The sequence below is a fragment of the Mirounga angustirostris genome, unplaced genomic scaffold (genome assembly GCF_029215605.1).
Source record: "Mirounga angustirostris isolate CCGP_5_RB_7025 unplaced genomic scaffold, mMirAng1.0.hap1 SCAF_10, whole genome shotgun sequence".
Classification (NCBI taxonomy): domain Eukaryota; kingdom Metazoa; phylum Chordata; class Mammalia; order Carnivora; family Phocidae; genus Mirounga; species Mirounga angustirostris.
In genome coordinates, this window is record NW_026991718.1 from 111,104,640 (window position 1) to 111,128,517 (window position 23,878).

The window sequence follows — 23,878 nt, forward strand, 5'->3', positions numbered from 1 at the left end:
AGCTGACTGGCCTTGGTCAAGTTCTGAAACCTCTCTTTGACTCAATGCCATCATTTGGACAACATGATACATAAACTCGAAGTGTGGAATTGGGATTAAGTAGGATCTTTGTAAAGTGCCTAACACACAGTAGACTCACTAAATGCCAGCTCTCTTTGGCTCAGAGATGGTTTAGTCTGAAGTATAAAAAATGCTTCATTTTGGGGCGCCTGAGTGGCTCAGTCCTTAAGTGTCTGCCTTCGGCTCAGGTCATGATCCCAGGGTCTGGGATCGAGCCCTGCATCGGGCTCCCTGCTCTGCGGGAAGCCTGCTTCTCCCTCTCCCACTCCCCCTGCTTGTGTTCCCTCTCTCACTGTGTCTCTGTCAAATAAATAAAATCTTTTTTTAAAAAATGCCTCATTTTTATACTTCAGCAAACTAAGCTCTGGAATAGAGTTTGCCACTCTAACAAATGTTCTCTTCCAATAATTCTGTCTCCATTTTCAAATGAAGTTGAGGTTCAGATGTCAAATTCCCTCCCCCAGGTTCCAGATGATTAAATGAGATCACATTTACTAAACTTCCAGAATAGCAGATGATCACCAAATGTGTATTTTTCTTCTCCCTCCCCACATTTCATTTCTTTGTATGATTTTTGGTTTAATTGTGCTCGTGTTAGCATCTTGGGTTCATCATCAAACAGCACCCACCCCAACATCTGGCACAGTCTCGGCACAGGGCAGGCACTCATTCTGTTGAATAAATGACCTTACTCAATAATTACTTTATTGGGCAAAATCCCTGAGGATTTATTTCCCACTGAAGAGCCCAAAATAGTTATTTGGAACGTGCCCAAGCAGAACTGGGAAAGACTGAGGCAAGATTTCACCCAAACATATCTATGCAAATTATAAAGATGCTCAGGAATAAAGACTTCATGACCTCCCTGTTGTCTTTGGGCACAGAACTGGGGCACAGAATTGGCCCACATGATGGGGAGCCCCAACTCACCTTACCTGCCCTTCACCATCATTTAAGTCCACTCCTGTTTTTCAGTCTCCCTTGAGACTAAAAAAAGGTGTTTAAATTTCATTTACCCCACCAAAATGTTAATAATAGTTACTTCTGGGTTGTAAGACTGAAGTCAGTTTTTGTTTTTGTTTTTGTTTTTTTCCTACAAAGTATTACTTTTAATTGAAAAAAAAAACTTTTTTCATTTAACCACGAAACAGAGCATTTAGATTATGATGGCAGATGTAATGTTTTTCACTTCTTTATACTGTCTGTATTTTCCAAATCTTCTAGAATGAGTATGTGCCATTCATATATGAGTATGCTGAAAAAATTAAAGTTTTAATTCTCAACAGTGTGAGGACATCTTTAATAATAATTCTTCCTTTCATTTACTTAAAAAGATTTGTGGGACCCCCTAAAATGGCCTCAAAGGATGACCTGACCTAGTTTTTACCAAAATTGTGGAAACTATCAGCCCCCTGCCAGATTCTTTAAGGTTTTCAGATGGAGATTTCAAGACCTCACTAAGAAGCCCATCCCAATTTTTAATCTCTCTTAATGCCAGAGAGATGTACTCCTTCCTACTATAAATCTTTCTGGGCTCAATTTAAGCCATTTTGTCTTTCTTTGCAAAGAAGGAAAAGAAACTTTAAAGTGCATTTTAACAACAAAATTCTAAAAGTGCTAGTGCTAATGTGATGATTGATAGAGGTGCTATTTCTTCCTTTTCAATGTTTTATAATGAAAACAGCTTACATCCTGCCCCAAATGGCTTTTCTTCCTCCCCTTCTTGAAGGATCGCTAATGTCTGTGTGTGAAGTTAAAGGCTTAGATAAATGGCTTTCACAGGCTTAGCTGTATCACAACTGCCATGCCAGGTGAGTGAGTAAAATGGCAGGGCCAGTAAAGCAAAGGAACTCTCCCAAGATCCCACAGTTGTGCTGCAGTCAAGACTTAGACCCAAACTCCTCATTCCAAACTCCTAAGGCACTGGTAGCCAGCCTCCAAAACGGCCCACAGTGATTCCCAATCCTGATTATTCACATCCTTTTTAGTCCTCACTTTGAAGAGGGCTGAACTGTAGACCCAAAAGGATATTTTGGAAACAACTGTGGGTGGCTTCTGGGGCTAGGTAATAAAAGACATGGCAGCTTCCGCCTTGTTCTCTGGGGGAAGCCAGCCGCCATGTCAGGAGGACACTCAGGCAGCCTTATGGAGAGGTCCACATGGTGCTAGCCCCAGACAAGCTTTCAAATGACTTCAGCCTTTGCCAACATCTTGACTGCAACCTCATGAAAGATTCAGAGCCAGAATCACCCAAATACAGTACTTCTGGATTCCTGACCCACAGAAACTGTATGAGATAATAAATATTTACTGTTTGTTTGGTTTTTTAATATTTACTGTTTTAAGGCACCACATTTTGAGGTAATTTGTTACATAGTAGTAGGTAACTATCACAGACATAGTACCTCCCTTCTGAGTGGTTCTTACGTTTTGTGAAGTCTACTAAAAAGCATAGGACCCTCTTTCCAGATAAATTTTACCCAGACCCAACGGCACAGGGCCTGACACAGAGTGGGGGCTCGTAGGTTGCTGAATGGATTCATTCAAGCAGGATGAGGTGCTAAGGCTGGTCTGCAGGGGAGGAGGAGCAAGAGAGGGGTGCAGAGTCATCCTGGATGCCTCCCTGACTGTTTCTTCAACAAGGCTTTCCCTGCTGCCCTATACTCATTGAGTCTTTTACACTCCCATAGCACCCAATGCTTCCTTCAAACTATAATGAGGAAAAATAGAATTCACCCTTGACGTTGATGATGACGTCTTCAATGTCTGCTTCTGAATTAGACTGTCAGCCAGATGAGGTCAGGGACTGTAGGCCTATTTACTGCCCTGCTCTCTGTCCCAGAAGAGAGGCTCCTCTATCCAAGAAAACAGTAATACAGCATCGAGCACCTTCTTTCATTGTCATGGATAAGCTCCTACCGGGAGGTAAGCTCTGTGCTGAGCCCTGGGGACTAACGGCCCAATTAGACACAGTTCTGCTATGACATAGATTGGATTACAAGTGATGGCAAACCAATGTGGTAAGGGCCCTAGAGATAGGAGCCTGGGGCAGGGGGATCCTCTTGGAGCTGAAAGAAGAGGATGCCCAAAAGCTGACACTAAACAGAGGAGAAATTATTTCCTAACTCAACACTTCCAGCTACTTTGGGTGCAAAATAAACATTTAGAAATGAACAACTAGATACAGAGAACAGATTGGTGGCTGCCAAAGGTGGGGGTTGAGAGGTAGGCAAAATGGGTAAAGGTGACAAACTTCCAATTATAAAACAAGACATGGGGACGAAGTATACAGCATGGTGACTATAGTTAACAATACTGTCCTGTATGTTTCAAAGTTGCTAAGAGAGTGGATCATAAAAGTTCTCATCACAAGAAAAAAATTTGTAACTGTGTGGTGATGGATGTTCACTAGACTTGTTGTGGTGATTGTTTCTCAATATGTACAAATACCAAATCATTCTGTTGTACACCTGAAACTAATATAATGTTACGTGTCAATTATATCTCAATTTTGAAAAATGAATAACTTTCTTATGGACTAATAATAATCCCATTTGAACATAATGGTGGATAAAAGAGCCCATTCACAAGAACAGTAACAACAATAAAAAAACTTCCACCATTTGGAAATAAAGTTAACATAAAATGTGCACATCTTATATGGAGAAAGCTATAAACTTTATTGGTCTGAACCAATAAAGATCACAGCTGGCCTTACATTGGAAGACCCTATAACATGTGGATATTAATTGTCCCAAAATTAGCCTATCAAGTAAATGTCATCCCAGTCAAGATCCCAGTGACCCTAAAATTCAACTGGAAAAACAGATGCATCGTTTGTTTTCATAACAAAAGGGCCCAACATTTACTATTTACCACGGGCCAGACCCTATCTCATAGACTTGCTATGCCTCATTTCAGCTCATCTTCACAAAAATACCATAAGGAAGGTACCATTACTATCAACATTACACAGATGAGGAAGCAGAGGTTCAGAGGAAAAAAAAATAACTTGCCCAAGATCACACAGCTAGTGAGCAGCTGACTTGGGATTAAAGCTCGGACTGGCTGAATGAACCCAATCTCTATGAATTTAACCACTCTGCCCTACTGCCCAAAAAAAGTTTAAAGATTAGTGAGTTGGGACTTTTTCTACCAGATATTAAAATGCATTAGGTAGATATGCCAACTAAAACAGTGCCATTTTGACAAAAGAAAAAACAGACCAATTAAACTGAACAGAGTACAGAAATAGAACCCAAGTGTATAAGGAACTGTAGTGTATGATAAAGATAACATTTCAAATTAGTGGAGAGAAGATGGAAGGCAATAAACAGCACAGGACCACTGGGTAGCCATTTGGAGAAAAAATCCACCTTGATCAAAGTTTTGTATGTCATGAAAGAAACAAAGTATTGAAATAAAAAAACAAGTGAATATTTTCATAATCCTGGAACTGGAGGTATTTCTGAACATGCTATAAAAGTTAAAAAAGACACATTAAGTGAAATTGATAGATTTGACTACTTACAATTAAAAGTGCATATGTAGCAACAAAACACCATACACAAGGTTAAAGACAAACAACGGAGTGGGGGAAATATTTGTCACATATACAACAACAAAGAGTTAAGAATCCTAATAAACAGAATTCTTAAAGGTCAATAGGAACACCTCAATAGGAAAATGGTCAAATAACAATGGCCTAAGCAGGCAATTAACAAAAGAAGAAAGACAAATGGAAGTAAATACTTGAAAAGATTGTCAATCTCATTAGTAATCCTGGAACTATAGGACTGAGATACCATTTTTTTTTTTAAGATTTATTTATTTAGGGGCACCTGGGTGGCTTAGTCCTTAAGCGTCTGCCTTCCGCTCAGGTCATGATCCCGCAGTCCTGGGATCGAGCCCCGCATCAGGCTCCCTGCTCAGCAGGAAGCCTGCTTCTCCCTCTTCTACTCCCCCTGCTTGTGTTCCCTGTCTCACTGTGCCTCTCTCTGGCAAATAAATAAAATCTTTAAAAAAAAAAATTATTTATCTGAGAGAGAGAGAGAAAGAGAGTGGGAGGGGTAGAGGGAGAGGGAGAGAGAGTCTCAAGCAGACACCCTGCTGAGCGTAGCCTGCCGCAGGGTTCAATCTCACAACCCCGAGATCATGACCTGAGCAGAAATCAAGAGTCAGCAGCTTAACTGAGCCACCCAGGTGCCCCTAGATACCATTTTTCAATAGACCAGACTGACCAAGTTTAAAAAGCCTGGCAGAATCCAGTGTAAGCAAGGAAGGATATGGGAAGACAAGCACAGTTTCTGCAGTGTTGGTGGGAGTGCAAATTCACACAGTCATTTTGGGAGGCCGTTTAGCAGTATGTAAACAGATTATAATGGGAAAAGTCTTTGATCTAGTAATCTCACTTACAGAGATCTATCCCAGAGAGGAAATGAAACAAGTGAATTTATACACAAGCACAATGATCTATGTACAAGCTTGCTTAATACAGCATTGTATAAGATAGTAAAAATCTGGAAGTGACTTCAGTGACTATCAATAATGTTAAATAAATTCTGATATTCCATAAAATAGTTTACCCGGCAGCCCTTAAAAATGATATGTCTATATTTATGAACCGGACATATATCCAGAACATGTTATTGAGTAAAAACTGGACAGGTGTGTACTATGAACCCATGTATATTATGAAGATCAAACTAAAAGTTTATATAAGGAGTTATCTAAAAGATTGGCCATCAGCTAGCTATGGTTAATGGAATTTCCAGTGATTTGTCATCACTTCTTTAAATGTTTCTATATTGCTTGAATTTTTTGTCATCAGAATATATAATTCTTATAATCAGACTATTCAATAAAGCTCACTGCATTTTGGTTTAAAAATAGCACTTAACTGGGACACCTGGATGGCTCAGTCGGTTAAGCGTCTGCCTTCGGCTCAGGTCAGGATCCCAGGGTCCTGGGATTGAGTCCTGCATCGGGCTCCCTGCTCAGTGGGGAGCCTGCTTCTCCCTCTGCCTGCCACTCCCCCTGCTTGTGTGTTCTCTCTCTCTCTCCCCCCCCTTTCTGACGAATAAATAAATAAAATCTTTAAAAAATAAAAATAGGGACGCCTAGGTGGCTCAGTCGGTTGGGCGTCTGCCTTCGGCCCAGGTCATGGTCCCGGGGTCCTGGGATCGAGTCCCGTGTCGGGCTCCTTGCTCGGCAGGGAACCTGCTTCTCGCTCTCTCTCTCCCTCTGCTTGTGCTCTGTCAAATAAATAAATAAAATCTTTAAAAAATAAAAATAAATAAAAATAAAAATAGCACTTAACTGAACATCTATTATACGGCCTAGAAATGTTTCATGATCACATTTATTCCTTACCTCAACCCGACAAGGAAGGTATTATTCAATCATTTTACAGGAAAGAAGACAACTCAAGGCTCAGAAAGGTTAGGAAACCTGTGCTGGACATCAGGATGTGAACACAGTTCTGGTTGACACAGAACTCTCTCGATAATGCTGCATTGTTACTGATAACTAATACTGCTATTGCTATTTAATAATATATGCCTCTTATTATATGCCTAGTAAGTGCCAGGCATTTGATGGATTCCCAAAGCAACAGGGTTGGTGTTAACCCTCCCACCAAGGTGCAATAGCTTGCTACGGGTAAGAAGTGCTAACCCAGGTTTATCCAGCTCCAAAACCTCCCTGCTCCATTTTGCCACATTTCTCGCTGATCTAGTAGCATACGGTCTTCACCTTGAGACATTATTTGCCCTGAGGTCTTTGCTCCTCCATGTCCTTACATCTCCATCTTGTATGTAGCTCTTTAGTTTGATTGTGCTTAAATACAGATTATTCATTTGACCATAATGCAAATGTTCACTTTTACTGTGTAGTAGTTAAGCAAGAATGCTGTGAAGTCTTAGTTTATCTGCTAACTTTATCATCCAGCTTAGAAGCCTTCAGGGTCTCCCTTGGCCGAGGAAAACCAAGGCTGCCCACTCCTCCAGTCTGGCTCTCCTCTGCCTGGCCTCTGGGCTCCCTCCCTCTGCCCTCCTGACCACACCCTGACTGCTTAATAGCCCCAGCACCCACCCAAAGTGACAGTCACTAAATGATGGCTGAAAAGAAGAAAGAAGAAAGCTCTACACCGTAAGAGACACGGATTTCAAGCAGGCAATTCGAGAGGGGCCTTGGAGGCTGAATGATACGTGCTTGAGCAGAGAAGAGTTAATGAATGAAGGCAACATGCTCACAGTCTGTCACCTACAGTCCTACCTCTGTGCTGGCTTTACAAAGTGCTGTCACAGTGTGTCTGTAAGAGCTACCATGGAGTGCTTGCCACGGGCCAGGCCCCGGGTGGTTTACACAGACTCTTCTTTGTGTGTATTTTATTTATTTTGATGATTATTATCCTTATGATGACTACTTTCTCTCTCCACTAGTTCCATAAAGCTCTAGGAGGGCAAGGTTTTCTCCCTGTTGTGGTCACAACAGTGCCTGGCAAATACGTGGTTCAGGAGGTCACCAAATCCTCTCCAGAGCCCTGTGAAGTAAGAATGACTTTTACCAAGGAGCCTGGGTGGCTCAGTTGGCTGGGGGTCCGACTCTTGGTTTCTTGGTTTTCTGCTCAGATCATGATCTCAGGGTTGTGGCATGGAGCCCCGCCTCAGACTCTGTGCTCAGCGGGAAGTCTGCTTCTCCCTCTCCCTCTCCCTTTCCCTCTCCCCCTCTCCCCCTTTCCCTGCTTGTGCACATGCGCTCTCTCTCTAAAATAAATAAATAAATCTTTTTTAAAAAGGATGACTTTTACCTCCACTTTACAGATGAGCAACTTGAGGCTTAGATGCAACAAGCGACTTTTGCAAAGGTATAGATCCAGTAAGAGGACTACGCTAAAAATAGATCCGTGGACTGTCTCTCCATTACCTCTGCAATCATCTGGATTCAGAAATATCCATTCCTAGCCTTGAAGTTGGGAGTCACCTCCAGCCTGCAGAACTCCTTAATTGACTAACAATGATTACAACACTGCAACAATTACCAGTCGCTAAGCACTTGCTACATACCAGGCACTGTTCCCAGCGACTCACAGCAATTTGGAAACTAACCCCTTTCTGACAGTTGAGGAATCTGAGGCCCTAGGGAGGTTAAGAAACTTTGCCATAATCACAAAGCTAGTAAATGATGAGTTCAGAATTCACAATTCAGCAGTGTGGGTCCAGGGCCTACGCTGTTTACCACTGCCCGTGCTGCCTCAGTAAGGTGATGGACCAAGAGCCGGCAGCGGGGACAGCTGGCATCCCGGAAGCGCTCACCAAAGTCAAGGGCGGTCTGCTTGGCCCGTTAGGCATGTCCTCATGTGTCTCTTCATGTTTTCCTTTAAACCTCGCAATCACCCTGTGAAGTTATAGATGAGCAAACTGGGGTTCTGAGACCCAAAAAGAGCCAGACCTGGACAGAAAATAGATCAGTGGCTGCCTGACGCTCTGCAGTTGGGAGCAAATGCGGAGTGGCTGCATTTGGTGCATCAGGGCGATGAAAATGTTTTAAAATTAATGGTGGTGATGGTTGCACAGCTCTGTGAATACACTCAAAACCAGTGAATGATACACTTTCAGTGGGTGAACAGTGTGGTTGAGTTATATCTTAATCAAGCCTTTTATTTTGAAAGTGGGGAGGACACAGGGGAGGAAATGGCAGTGGTGGAATTTCCACTGGCTTCAGATCAAACACCCTGGAACCACTGGGTACTACTGCGGCCTTTTCTTGTTCTCTCGCTTCGTGCATCCAGTTACCAGAAATCAACACACACCCTGAGGCGCCTACTTCTCCTCTCCTCTCCTAGCACCTGGCCCGAGTCATGGCCCCTCACCCCAACTACTGCACCCCTTCAAGCAGTCCCCTCGCCTTGCCCCCTTGCTCACTCCCTCTGTTCTCCACAAAGCTGCCAGAGAGATCTGTTTAAAGCATTCCTGTCAGATTTCCCTCTTTTGCTTAAAAGCCTCCAATGGTCCAAAAAAATAAAATTCTTACAATTCAGAGCTGGCCCCTGGCCACCTTTCCAAACTCACTGCCCACCAGCCCCTCTCGCCTCCTTGCTGTCCCCACACTCCCACCTCTGGGCCTCTGCACCGTGGTTCTTTTCCCTGGAATACTTTTCCTCTGGGTCCCAGATACCTACATGCTTGCTCCCTAATTTCACTCAGGGCTCTGCTCAAATGTCACATATCGCCGCTGCACAGAAGCCTTCCCCGACTTCCCAATCTAACCCAGCTCCCACCTCCCCCAGTTTGGCACTCTCATTAGACCCGCCTTGTTTTCCTTCAGAGCACTTCTGACCACCCAACATAACACATACTTTTTTGTTGTTTTAAGTAAACTCTACCCCCAATATGGTGTTCAAACTCACCACCCCGAGACCAAGACATGCTCTCCCGACTGAGCCAGCCAGGTGCCCCAACACATATTTCTTTGTTAACCATCTGTCTCCACCACTAGAATGTGACATTCCTGGGCACAGGAGCTTCATCCTGGAACCCTAGGACTAGAACAATGGCTAGAACATAGTAGATAATAAAAAAATGAATAAATTAATCTAATGCCAAAGCTTTGGCTTCTCTCGCCGCCTCTCAGATAATCCAGCAAAGAGACTGATCACTGCCTTTAACACGCTCCTTACTCAAATCTATGACCCCCTCTGCATCCCATTAGAGGTACCACTGACAACCTGCACTCGGACTTATTTGTGAATGGCAGTCATTCCCTACCAGACTGGGAGCTCTAGAAGGGCAATGTCCTGAGTTGTAGCCCATGACACCTAGCTCAGACTTGAACAGCATACTTAAATCCTTTGTTCACTGGATAAAGAAATTTCCAAACCAACAGCAATTTAATTTCTCTCTTCTCAAACGCAGCAAAGGGACCACTTCCAGCCCACTGCACTGAAAAATGCCTCAGCCCCATTCCTAGGAAACTAAGACCTTGAAGTCAAGTTCAAGTGCTTCTTGGAATTCTTTGGGTAGCGAGCTGTGCCAGGGAAAGCTCCCTGCAGAATGGAATTTGCCAGCCGAGCCCAGAAAAACCTATGTGAACAGCAGGCAAACTTAAAACAGCACTTAGTAAAATTGTTTTCTGTTATCTCAAAAAAATAATAGCATATGAGTCTGGCTTAAGGAGAAAATGCTCAAGTGTAAATAGGGTCATGTTTCTCTCTCTGTCTCTGTCTCTCTCTCTCTCACACACACACACATACACACACACACAGAGGCCTTCAAGGACTCTCTGTCTTCAGGCTGTGCCATGAAGTCAAGACCCTTCCCAAGCCCAGTTACTCTCATTCCTGTCACTCTCCGGTTCCCTAATCCCCAAGAGCTCCTTCATGTTGTTCCCTTTGTCTGGCATGCTCCTCCCTCCTTCCCAGGTGGGTAAAACCCTACCCATTTCACAGAGCACAGCTCAAATGCTGTCTCCTCGGCAAAGCCGTGCCCCACCTCTCCTTCCTGGAGTGGCACATCACCCCTTCCTCTGCCAGAAAACACTGTTAGCTGTAGATGTCAGCACCCACCCAACCTACCAACTCATATAAGTGTCAAACTTGGAGAACACTATAGGACATGCCCTCGGGGAACTTACAGTCTGGTAGGGGAGAGGAAAGCAAACAAAACAAAACAAAACAAAACAACCATAATTGTAAGTTGGGAAAAGGGCTAAGAGGGAAACAAGATGATAGGATACCATACAGTCAGGTGGAGATGGGGAGAAACCAGACTGGATGGTTTCTTGGCAGAGGTGACATTAAACTGATACCTGATGGATGAGTAGGAGGTAGCCCACCAAAGAGTGGGGAGAAGTTTCCAGAAAGAGGACACAGGACATATGAAGGTGCCAAGGCATGAAAGCAGTTGGCACAACCAAGGAACCAAAAGGAGGGCTGTGTGGCTCCAGCCTCGAAGGGCTGGGAGAGCGGTGTGAGGAGAGGAGGCAGGCATTCTCGCAGGTCGTAATCGCTCTGAACTGTATCCTCGATGGGCATGAGAACATTCTACTTCTCCTCATCTCCAGTGCAGAGCAAGACACCTGGAGCGAAACAGGCATTCAACAAGTTCCTGAGGGCTACACTGCCCCTAGAGATGCGGGTGAGCAACCTCTCCCTCTGCCCATTCCCCCACTCCAAAAGCAAGTCCCCAGTTGGCTCACCTAACCGAAGCACCCGGCGATGGTTAACCACAATTCTGGTGATGGAAACAGAGGTCAAAACAGGAGCAGCTGCAGGAGCTACAGTTACGTCCTTGACAAATGCTACTGACAACCCAGTTGACAGATGTGACTACCACATGATCCTTGGAGACCAGATTCTCAGGGTAAACTTCAATCAGATGGCAACTCTAGTACAAGAGGGCTTGCCAAAATCACATGCTCAAGACTTAAGCCATTAGCGTGAAGTTCAAAATACAGTTTCCAAGGTCAGCTGTTATTATTCACAACACCCTGACAACCAAATATATGTTTTTTTCTTCCATTCAACACCCAAATCTTTGATTCTCTGGACACCAAGAATTCTGACCCTTCCTGGAGTCAGCACAGACTCCACAAGTTAAGGGCTCAGTCCCACAAGATTGCCCCGCTTCCGATGCCAGTTCAAAGTCTCAGGCTGCCACTTGTATTTCCAGCCAACTGTAAACAAGCTATAAGTTAGGGGTTCCTACGACCCACTCCTCAAGTTCGATCATTGCTAGAACAGCTCACAGAACTCAGGAGAGTGTTTTAGTTTACTATTACCAATTTATTATAAAGAATGCAACTCAGGAACAGTCAAATGGAAGAGATGCACAGTGCAAGGTATGGGGGGGAGGGGTGTGGAGCCTCCGTGCTGTCTTTGGATGTGCCACCCTCCCAGAGCTTCGATGTGTTCACCAACCTGGAAGCTCTTGGAATCCCCATCATTGAGGGGCTTTTACAGAGGCTAATTGGTGATTAACCCCATCCAGCTCCTCCCTCCTCCCAGGAGGTCAGCAGGTGGGGCTGAAAGTTCCAAACCTTTAGTCACAAGATTGGTTCCTCTGGCAACCAGCCCCCATTCGGAAGCTATCTAGGGACCCACCTAGAGTCACTTTATTAGCATAGGTTCAGGCAGGGTTGAAAGAGGCTTGTCAGGAATATCAAAAAATCCTATCACCTCTGTCACTCAAGAAATTCCAAGGGTTGTAGAAGCTCTTCAGGGACAAAGACCAAACATATATTTCTTACTGAATCACACAAGGCTTGTATAATTTCTTGATTTTTTTTTTTAAAGAACCCAGCAGATGAGAAGACAACTTGGTGGTCACAGGAATTGCCAAGTTGCCCAGCCGCCCTGCCCTAGACCTCCCTTATGAATTAGCCCCTGGCCTATCCAGAATTCTGTTACTTTCAAGAACACACTCATAATTCTTCAGATCACATTTTGAACTCTTGCTTTCTGGCTAATGGATTTTGAATTATTCTTAACTGATAATTATTTAGGCTAAGCCAAACTATGCTCTTTAACTCTTTTTGGAAGGAAAGGGGGGTGTGGGAACATTACACACATAGTTTGAGGGCATCTTATGAAGAAACACAATTAAGAATCCTTTGCCTAAGTCACATAGGATGCTATCCTTTCTAGGCTCTTTAAATTTGTTGGTTTTCTTTTTTTTTTTTAAGTCCTATGCTGTAGTTTTTTCCCTAATAGTTTTCCGCGCTTCCCTATAGTGAGGGTAAAAAGGACTGGAGATGCCTTCCTATGAAATTCTGCTTCAAGACCTTCACAGACTCTCCCCTCCCCCACACCCACCCTTTTACCCAGCTAACCTCTCATCCTTCTTATTTTTATTTTTTTAAAGATTTTATTTATTTATTTGAAAGAAAGAGTAAGCACAAGAGTGGGGTGAGGGGCAGAGGGAGAGGCAGACTCCCCACTGAGCAGGGACCCTGATGCAGGGCTCAATCTCAGGACCTCAGGATCACACCCTGAGCCAAAGCAGACGCTTACCCAACCAAGCCACCCAGGTGCCCCCCCCCCTTTTTAAGTGAGCTCTACATCCAAAGTGCGGCTTGAACTCACAACCCTGAGATTAAGAGTCGCACGCTCTACCGACTGAGCCAGCCAGCGCCCCAAACCTCTCATTCTTTAGATCTCACTGTAAATACCATTTCTTCAGAAAGCCCTTCCCTTACTTACCCACCCAATCTCAGTTAGGACCCTCTTAGTCTCCTATAATATCACTTCATGGGATTTGTCATAATTTGTAATTGTACATTTTTGTGCATTCTGTTAATATTTATCCTGCCTTCCTCCTCATTTAAGGACAAGCTCTGTGTGGGCAGGGATGCTCACATCTATATACCCGGTGCCGAAAATAGTGTGGCACATATATTTGTTAAATGGTACTTCACATATATTTGTTAAATGGTTAGCAGCTTTTCTGTAAAGGCCTAGGATTTTCTAAACATGGTATGCCCAGTCGTAGCTTCTAGTTTCTTGGGATACAAACTATTCATGGTGTCTTCTGAACACAGGGCCACGTGACAGCAATAACCACACTTTTAAATGGCCGCTATAGTCCACATCCTTGTGCGCTGTTGCTTTAAATGCATTGCTAATCTTCACAACTGCCCTGTAAGGTGGAGATTTCTAACCTATTTTATAGACAAGGACACCAAGGTTCAGAGAGGGAAGTTAAATTCCTCACAGTCACATAGCTAGAAAGTAAACACAATCAGAACTCAAACCCAGCTCAGAGTCCAGGGTCTGTGCCGCTTCTTCTCAACCCCCCCGGGGTACAGTCCAACAGGCCTGAGCACATGAGAGACCACGAGAGCAACATGTGGCCCGTTTCTGGTATTTCTTTTTTTTACCTGATGGTAAATAACATATTTTTGTGTTAAAAAAAAGGACACATTTTAAAGTATAATATGGAATGAACTTAAAAGAAATTTGAACCCAAAACACAGAAGTTCAAAGAAATGCCATGCCTGTTGCCCAGGCCTACCTCAGGAACCTCCATGGAAAAACATGAAAAGCACTTATTTGTCACTCTTTCTTCATTTTATGTCCCTTTACCTTGCTATTTTTTTTTTTTTAATGCCAGCCTTCCAACTCAGTCTTCATTTTCCACTCCCACCCTCCTTTCACTAGAAAAATTTAAATGTTGAAAGAAAGTGGCAGTGTGTCGGCCACGGGCATGTCATTTCCAAAAGCGTTAGTCATTTATGAGGACACCTTTTTGGAGGTACAATAAATCTGATTGATTTTTATTACACATCTTAGTTTAGAATCACTTTTACATTCCTAGACAAAGAGATGATACAAATAAATATCAATTGTAAAACTTAGAGCCCCAAGTATTGGCATATTCTTTGTCTAAAGGTAGCCAAAGAGAAGGTCAAGATCAAGAGTAACTCCAAAGAGCCATAAAGCCCACTGCCCCCTGCCTGCCCCAGGATCACTCCTTTCATAAATAACCTCAAAAGCATTTCATTCAAGAAAACAAGGGCAGGGAGAAAGGGGGCAGATTTCCAAACAGTACCGGACCAAACCATGTGCAGTAGACAACAGCCAGACCCACTGTCCTTATCCAGTTCCCTCTGAGCATTTTGATTATGGCTTCTAGAGTATATTAATAGCCCCATTTTCATCCACTGATGGTGTTGAGATGGCCCAAGGTGTTGTTTGCAATGAGCCTGGACTGTAAGTGGAAAATGTGAGGCAGAACTGATATCCCATGGTAGCGGGGAATCGACACTTCTCAAAAACTTGGCAACAATTCTACATTCAGTGAGGGAGGACTTACAAGAGTCAGACAGGAAAAGCAGAGAGTGGCCCAGGCCTGAACTGCAGAACTCTCTGACGCCCTTGGTCATGGAGGTGTGGGTGGTACAATTCAAGCAGCATGCAGGCATTCGATGGGGAACAATCCAACGTTAGGTCAGAGTCTTAAGAAAAGTGCTTCATGCCTATGATTTATGGCCTTGGGTTCTGAATCCAGGGATCTGGGAGACATGTGACTTTCAAACAGGAAGCCAGATACATTCTTACTGACCAGAGAAAAATGGGGCTTGATGAGGGTTGCACATACAGTCTCAAACTCCTTCTCCCAGATGATCTTCTTAGATCCTGTTCAGATTTGCTTCCAGACTTCACTAGCTGCTTCTGCATGAAGACCCTCAGATGGCTTGGAACATAGCGTGACTACAGACATGAAAACCAGGTGGGTCCTCTACACATTTGGCTCAACTCAGAGCCCAAAGCAGCAGCTTTCTGGTAGCAGTGAGACATGCTCCTGTCTGCTCTACTCAAATATTTATCGGATCCATTTTGAGAGAAGAAAAGCACCAGAGACTGCTTGCGGAGGGACATCTCCTCCTCACAGCTGTTCTACCTGGTCTCACAGACTGCCAAACAAACATAGCTGTGTATAAGGCAAGCTTGTTTTAATAATCCTGCCTGCCCACTTGGCTTTCTTCTTTTGCCCTCTTAGAAAAGTTCCACGGTCACTCAACCACCCTTGCTCAGAAAAGCCACCTTAAGACATCGGTATTAAGGTACAGTGTTATCTGCAGTGTTCAGTTCTCAGATATGCTAGATGAATATTTTCAGCCTATGGAATTCGGACTAGCTTTGAGGGAATGTGGTGCAAGAGAAAGGTGTAGCTGGCAGATAACCATCTTAGACTATCCACCTCATCATTTGGTTCCTATTCAAACAGGTAAATTCTTAATAAATAAGGAGCAGGGTTTGATCCCAAGAAAGATGAGGGGAGGCTCCATTATGCTCTGGGAATTGCTGAAAAGGGCCCTGGGTTTCAGAAAGAATGGTAACTAAAAAGGAGATAAGCTGCCAGATGCCAGATCTCCATTTGTAGAATGCAAAGACATTGCACTTGGTACCTCCTCTTTCCCACGGGTTCTGATCCAGAAATGTGCCCTGGGAACTCAGCAGCTGAGTTAAAATATAACTCAAGGCCCACCTGAGTCGCCACCTTCCGGAGGCACCGTGCCAGCAAGGTGCACCAGTGTGGCAGACCTGAGGACTCCTATTGTCCCCTCAGGCTTGGCTCGTGGACTCAGACACTCACATGGGAGCACTTCCAGCCTGGATTAGTCATCCAATGGGCCTTTAATACAGACAAAGGCAACAACTGCACATTAGCGTATTTCTACAACTGGGCGAGTCCTTTGTCTCTCTCTTATAGACACACATGGACAAACTCAAAGAACACAGGCACCACTGTGCTTACACACCCACACACACTTATGAGCTTCTCTTGGGGGGAAAATGAACAACATTCACCTAAGGACCAACATAAAATGAAGCTTTGAATTTCAATAATACAAAGAACTAAAACTTATAAACCAAACTAGTATATGTAAACGGGAATTCCTAACTCTCTCCTCTGAGCCTATTCAGTCGCACGGCCACCCTTGGCCACCAGCTTCAGCTCTGCCCGCAGGGAGCCACAGTTCTAGCTTCAGGTGAGTGTTCTGCGGAAGGCAGGCAGGACTCCTTCGCTCCCATCCATTATACCTTCCTCTCCCACCGCCCCAAGTCCCACGTCTCTGTCTCTGCACTGCCTAATCACCCTTATGCAGACAGGGAACAAAATGGGGAATTCAAAAGTGCCACTGTATGTCTCATTCCCCCAACTCTTGTTCCATCAGAGAAAGCAGAGCCAACCTCCCTTTTCCCATAAAACAGGCCCATGGCTGAGCATGCTCTGCGGGCCTCAGAGGGACACTCAGAGGACGTGTGCAAGGGAAAAGATGGTGACAAATGAAGAGTAAAGTGACACAGTGTATGGACATGGCATCAGCTTACAGATTTACGTCATTGACAAGGATGGTCAAGGTTTTAAGGTTTTAAAGAAGCTGTTTCCCTAAACTCTCCAAGGAGGCAAAGGGAATGTTGTTTCTATTGCTTCACAACATTCTTGGAAAACATTTTCCTTATTCAGCAGATCCCAAAGGCCTATCGAGCCTATCGGGGGCTTGGATCCAAATGAGAATTCTCATTCTACCTACAGGAACAAGCACCTATTCAAGTTCTAGGGCTTTTACTTTTCAACCTCACTGTCATTTTATCCTGAGGCTCCACAGACTTGGTCCTGCTCAGGTGACTCCTGATTCTGCCCTGTTGTTCAACAAGAAAGGAGCCCAGCACAAAGAACAGGCTAGAAAAGGAGAGGGGTGAGGGAGGGTGGGCGAGGGAAGGGAGAGGAGAAAGCAAGGGAGAAGGGAAGCAAGGTCACTGGTCATTCTCTTGCTTTCCACTTCGACTATCACACTTTACCTTACCCATGCATTTCTGAGATGCTAATTAAAGGACATTTCCCACAGTCGCTGCGTGCCAGATGAGCACCAGCACGTTTCAACCAGATTACGATGGTTAATCTGCAAAGAGGCCATAGCTTCTCCCCAAGGGCACGGTTCTGAGTTTGGGCTTGAAGTCCTCTCTGCAGGTTTTTGCTCGTCTCTTCTCTCAGAAGGCAAAAGCTATTTACACCCTGGGAGAGGAGGAACTGGCTTTACTTGGGAACCAGTCCTCGAGACTGTGGATAAAGCTGAGATGCAGGGGTTCCTGAGGAAGAGGAGGAGGATCCTGACTTCCTTCCGCTTTTAGGCCTGCAAAAATCAAGCACATGTTTACATGTCACATCCCGTCTCTGTCCCTAACACAGATCAGATTGCTTTCTCACCAAGTATCCTCAGCCTTTCCTCAATGGCCTGAACGCCAGTATACTTTCAACTGTAAAACCGCCAGACCGACACAGCCCGACCCTCTGTGCATGGCCAACATGACCTGCCAACCGAGGCGTGACACCTCAGGGAAGGGACCAGCTTCTTGGCAACTGTTCTTCCATTTAAATCAGATCTTCACTGTCTTTTCCAAATTGGTAAAAAATACTGTTTGCAGGGCGCCTGGGTGGCTCAGTTGGTTAAGCGACTGCTTTCGGCTCAGGTCATGATCCTGGAGTCCCTGGATCGAGTCCCACATCGGGCTCTCTGCTCGGCAGGGAGCCTGCTTCTGCCTCTGACCCTCCCCGCTCTCATGTGCTCTCTCTCTCTCATTCTTTCTGTCTCAAATAAATAAATAAAATCTTTAAAAAAAAAAAAAAATACTGTTTGCAGGTAGAATTTCTTCCATTTTTTTGTTTTCACCCATTTGTTGTCCTTAAGCTTTTTTTTTTTTTTAAAGATTTTATTTATTTATTTGACAGAGAGAGACACAGCAAGAGAGGGAACACAAGCAGGGGGAGTGGGAGAGGGAGAAGCAGGCTTCCCGCTGAATAGGGAGCCCGATGCAGGGCTCGATCCCAGGACCCTGGGATCATGACCTGAGCCGAAGGCAGACGCTCAACGACTGAGCCACCCAGGTGCCCCGTCCTTAAGCTTCTAATCCAAAATTTAATAAGACAGAATTTCTAATTTAGCACCAAATTAAGTACTTGGTTATTTAATGGGTTATTTAAATGAGGTAAATTCACCAGTGAGGCTCAGAGCTTGGATTGTGGATTTAGACACACCTAGGTTTGAACCCTGACTCCGGACTTTACTTCCTTGAACTTGGCTACTTTCTCAAATTCTCTAAGACTCAGTTTTCTTACCTTAGAGATTTTATAAATGGGATTAATGATAACATTTATTTTGTTTTTGCAGGAAATCAGAGAATTTTTTTAAAGCACTTAAAACTGCCTAGTACCATGGGGCGCCTGGGTGGCTCAGTTGGTTAAGTGACAGCCTTCGGCTCAGGTCATGATCCTGGAGTCCCGGAATTGAGTCCCGCATCGGGCTCCCTGCTTGGCGGGGAGTCTGCTTCTCCCTCTAACCCTCCCCCTTCTCATGTGCTCTCTCTCTCTCATTCTCTCTCGCTCAAATAAAATCTTGGGAAAAAAAAAAACAAACTGCCTAGTACCTGGCAGGGACCAAAGAACTGTCCCCTATTTCACGAGAACACACACTCCTTATGGTAGGAACTTGGGCACATTAGCCATTCTGGTGTTCATTAGACTTGACATAATGCCTGAACCATAAGTATTTGTGGAATAAATGAATAAACATAGGAGTAATATGGCAGTATTTTCTGGTGTGTTCTGTAAAGCGTTCCATGATAAACCTCTATCTTCATTTGTCCTTGTTCAAGCATGTTCTGTTTAACCACAGGTCATCAAAAGCCACTCACCTGGCCTTCGATTTCTTATTTGTCGTGCTTTCAAAGGATGATGCATCCACCTGTATCTCATCTTCGTCCTGCAGAGCTGCATCCAGTGCAGCCTGGACTTTGGGAGCGATGGCGGGGCCCTCGTAGTCTCTGGTGGTCCGGCTGGGCATGTCCAGCTCTAACAGCACGATGTTCTCTGCCTGCAGAAGCACAGTCATAACCAGCAAGGCTGGCCTCTGATCAGACACAGAGAGTACAAGCAAACCTGCCCCCCTCCAAAAAACAGAACTGCACATTTCTTGCTACTCAGAGCCTCCCAGGAGCCTGTAGTGACGTAATTTTATAACGTTTTTCCTGGTGAGGATACAGATGTTTTTATCTTCTTCTCTGGGCTTTTCTCTATTTCCTTAAAAAAAATTTTTTTAAACAATGAACATATATTATACCCTACAGGGGAATAAGCAGGGAAAAATAATAAGTAGAACTCATTTACTGCAGACAATGTGAAAATACAAAAAGGTATAAAGACGAAGATAGTAATCACTGATAATCTCACCACCCACAGCAGCTCTGATGAACCTTTTGGTTGCTGAGGGAAGGAGGCAGGTAGGGAGTACATATGTGGAAGGTATGTGGCAGTGTGTGTCTTGTAACCACATTTTATAAATCATACCAGGCCCTGCCTCATAACTGGCCTTGTGGCTGGATTCCTTCACCTGATAGCCTGTGGTGGGCCTTTCCCTGGCTCCTACATACGGAGATGAGTGTGTAGAGGGAAGAACACCCATGGTACATATCTCCTCCTCAGCTCCTCCCACCCCGTAGAGTTCAAGCCCCAGAGGGGGCAGGAGGGCCACTGCAGGGAGAAGGTGGGGAGATGGAGGGGCTCCATCAATCAATGTTATATATTGAGATGCTGCTTAAAATTTCTCTTCATGGACTGGGTCCATTGCTAAAAACATCTGAAGCCACTGCTTTAAATTCTACCTTTGGATCAGGTTAGTCCCCTGGAAACCCACGTGTTTTGATTTGTAGGCTTTGAAATCATGTTTTTGCTTTGAGACATGAAATAATGGGCAAGAGATACACCCTCTGAAACTGCTAGGAAAATGCTTCTGAGGACTCTGATATATCATTCACCTTCCACTATAGAAAACCCCACCTAGGGCGCCTGGGTGGCTCAGTCATTAAGCGTCTGCCTTCGGCTCAGGTCGTGATCCCGGGGTCCTGGGATCGAGCCCCACATTGGGCTCCCTGCTCCGCAGGGAAGCCTGCTTCTCCCTCTCCTACTTGTGTTCCCTCTCTCACTATGTCTCTCTCTGTCAAATAAATAAATAAAATCTTTAAAAAAAAAAAAAAGAAAAGAAAGAAAACCCCACCTAATGCAGCTTCTTTGCTTTTGTTTCCTTTATTTTAAATAACTCAGCACCAGGAAGAACAGTACCTGAGGAACTAATTAATCCCAATCTGTTTTGCTCTGGTGGCCAAGGGAGACTCAAAAACAGTTTAAATTTTTCAAGTGAGAATCTATCCTTAAAAAAAATAACACAGGTTCCCCGCTGACATAAAATACAGATAAGCAAAAAGAAGGCAATTTAAATTGAGTGCACTTCCATTAACCAGAGATAACCAGTTCACGTTGTTATATTTTACAGTAGATTTCTTAATTCATACGTAAACTTCCAGTACCAACTGTTTCATAACTTAACAATACATTGTATCTCCTGGTCCATCCACTTACCAGCTACCTACTAAGCCACAGGACCTGCAGAGAGGAGGTGGGAGCGTCAGAGAAAGCAATAAAGTGCTGAGTACATGCCCGGCATACAGGAAGTGCTTATGGGCAGAAGTTTGCACAGTATTATTGTTGTAAAATGTTTGGGTCATTAAATTGTCCTCAATTATGTCACTTTAAATAACTATCTTGGGCGCCTGGGTGGCTCAGGTGGTTAAGCGACTGCCTTCGGCTCAGGTCATGAGCCCGGGGTCCTGGGATCGAGTCCCACATCGGGCTCCCTGCTTAGCAGGGAGCCTGCTTCTCCCTCTGACCCTCCCCCATCTTGTGCTCTCTCTCTCTCACTTGCTCTCTCTCAAATAAATAAATAAAATCTTTAAAAAATAAAGAAATAACTACCTGACTGACCCACATCCCGTTAAATGGAAGTACCGACCACTCTTTAACTCATCTCCATCTCCTGTCATTACACACCTGCCTTCCCTCCAGCCTTCACACAGAGCCATTTTCAGGCTTCGTGTTGATGTTTCTTGGCCATTACTGACAGTATGTTTGTGCTCTCCTCCTTCCCTAGGCCTAATTTTCTAAATCTCATTCTATTTTACCTTCTTATTCATAATTATTTGTTCTTTCTATTGTTATTTACTTAGTATATTTATTATTTGTTATAATTGTTAATATAAATGTCCTCAGGAATCTCTGGAAAGAGGCAGTATACAAACTCTGTGACTTTGTGGAATGGTGCCTGAGGGTTTACATAAACCTAAACTCCTTGAAAAGAGGAGAGAAACACAAGGATGATCTTCTCACCCTATATCGGGCCTCTGGACGAATCATCATGGACATTCTTGCGTGTTGGCTCAACGGTCTCTTATATCCCACAGCTGAGACTGGCCGCTTCATCATCTGCTGATTCCTGGAAATGGACTGCAGTGGTTAAAGCCCTGGCTGGAGTGTGTTCCGCAGTCCCAGGATCATCCTGTGGAACCAGCTCTCAGAAGACACTGAGCCTATTTAACTAGAACCTGAACCTAGTAACTCCCTGGACTGAGGGCTGCCATGCAAATGGGTTAGGGACTGCTTATATTTTCTGTTTGAGTCGCGTTCTGATTCAAATGTGAACATCATACAGCTCTTATGCTGGAAGGGATCGGAGTCATCATCCCATTCTTAGACGGCCGGCGTGAAGCACAACTGTCAATATTCCCCATCCCCACATCCTTGGCAGACCCCAGACGTAGACTGGAAATCCTCCTCAGCGCTGCGTCAGACTGCCGTACAATATGACCTCTATCTAGGTACTGCCCCTCCTTTGGCCCAGCATGCTTCACTCGACAGCTGAGGAAGCGCAAATGCAGGAACTTGGGAAAGGTCATGAATTCGCTGTGATAGTCCCCCAATTCCTACCATACCCCTTGGGCCAAGTCCAGCTTACCCACATTTTTCCCCTCCTCCCCACCTTAAAATCAATAGTGACTTACTCCAGTCTGGTTATAGGATGTAATTTCCAATGATCTTCCTCTTCATCAAAGAAGGATCTATTCATAATTTTACTTTTTTCTTCCAGAGGGATAAAGTTTTCTATAATAAGATGCCTGTAAGGGCACACACATGAGTGAACACAGGCGGACAAAGAAGACAGTTGGAGTACCGGCTAGCCTACACGTGGGGTTGTTAGATAAGAGTCAAGCCACTCAGCAAACACTTAGTGGGCAGGCACTGCGGGCCGACCACCAGGCAGAGAGTTGGGGTACAGACAGGAATGACACTTGGTCCCTGCCTGAGACAGAGAGGTAATGGTGTGACCCTCTTAGATCTGTCAGGTGCCAACAGTGGGCTGCCCCAGGCCTCTAGGGAGGTCACTTCTGCCCAAGGAGGAGCAGCTTGAGGAGAACGGACTGAAGAAAAGCAGCCATGCCTGGGCTGTACCAGAGTGAACATGTGCTAACTGAAGTGTCTCTTAGAGGATCGCTGGTACTGCCAACCCAGCGCACTGACTTCCAAAATGCTGAAAACAGATTAGAAGTTAAACGGTCTTCTTCCCATGGATTGATGCCCAAGCTAGAAAACTTCCTACTCTAATCACCAGGACAAAGAGCAAGCCTGAGTGGATTTCAGTCCCTTAGAGCACTGAGAATAAAGACCATTCCCGAGAAGAGTCTCAGTCTGAGAAGTGCTGGGGAACATGGCGAACGATGAAACTGGAACCCACTGGATTGTGTCTCTCCATGGTGACGACTGTCCCCTGCCACATCTCTGCATTCACGCTTTCGAAACCTCAGGACAGAACAATGCCAACAGGGTGTTAACGTGGGAAAGACACACAACAAACACCATGGACGTGTAGGGTACTGACCGTGAGAAAGAGGCTGACTCACTGTTTATTCAAAAGATATAAATAAGAGATATAACAATGAAAATGGCTTCCCTAGGGAAAAAATATTTCAGAGAGATGAAATTTTCTACTTATTTTATTTGAAACATTTAAGAAATTATTTTTATGATATATATTTGTTTTTATCTGATTTTAAAAGTCCTATTTACAGTAGGAATGTGAAAAATAGAACTACATATAATTTCACTATCCAGAGATAGCTATTATTAATATTTTGACACATTTTGTTTTGATTTTTTTTCTAGGTGTACATAGCTAGAAAGAGGACACATTTAATTATAAAGGCTCCTTCCAAATTTAAAACTTGGTCATTAAAAGAATCCCTCTGAAGAGTTCTTTAAAGAAAAATTCCAGCTAGGGGTGCCTGGCTGGCTCAATCTGTAGAGCATGAGACTCTTGATCTTGGGGTTGTGAGTGCAAGCCCCACACTGGGTGTAGAAATTACTTAAAAGAAAAAGAAAAGCAAAATCTCAGCGGATGTTGTAGAAGGACTGATAGAGAAAAACAGTATTTT

The 23,878-nt window shown here is 44.2% G+C and overlaps 1 protein-coding gene across 2 annotated transcripts in view; it reads right to left on the reverse strand.

Moving 5' to 3' along the window:
* Window positions 1–14,310: 14,310 nt before the first annotated feature.
* Window positions 14,311–23,878, reverse strand: part of KIF3B (kinesin family member 3B) — a 40,225-nt gene continuing 30,657 nt past the window's right edge. For both annotated transcript variants that reach the window (XM_045885544.3, XM_064572945.1), the window contains exons 6-9: window positions 22,451–22,564; window positions 21,780–21,885; window positions 19,256–19,434; window positions 14,311–17,697 (exon numbers count right to left, since the gene is read on the reverse strand). In XM_045885544.3, coding sequence (XP_045741500.1) covers window positions 17,601–17,697; window positions 19,256–19,434; window positions 21,780–21,885; window positions 22,451–22,564 — 496 coding nt within the window. In that variant the 3' untranslated portion in view covers window positions 14,311–17,600. The remainder of the gene's footprint in view (window positions 17,698–19,255; window positions 19,435–21,779; window positions 21,886–22,450; window positions 22,565–23,878) is intronic.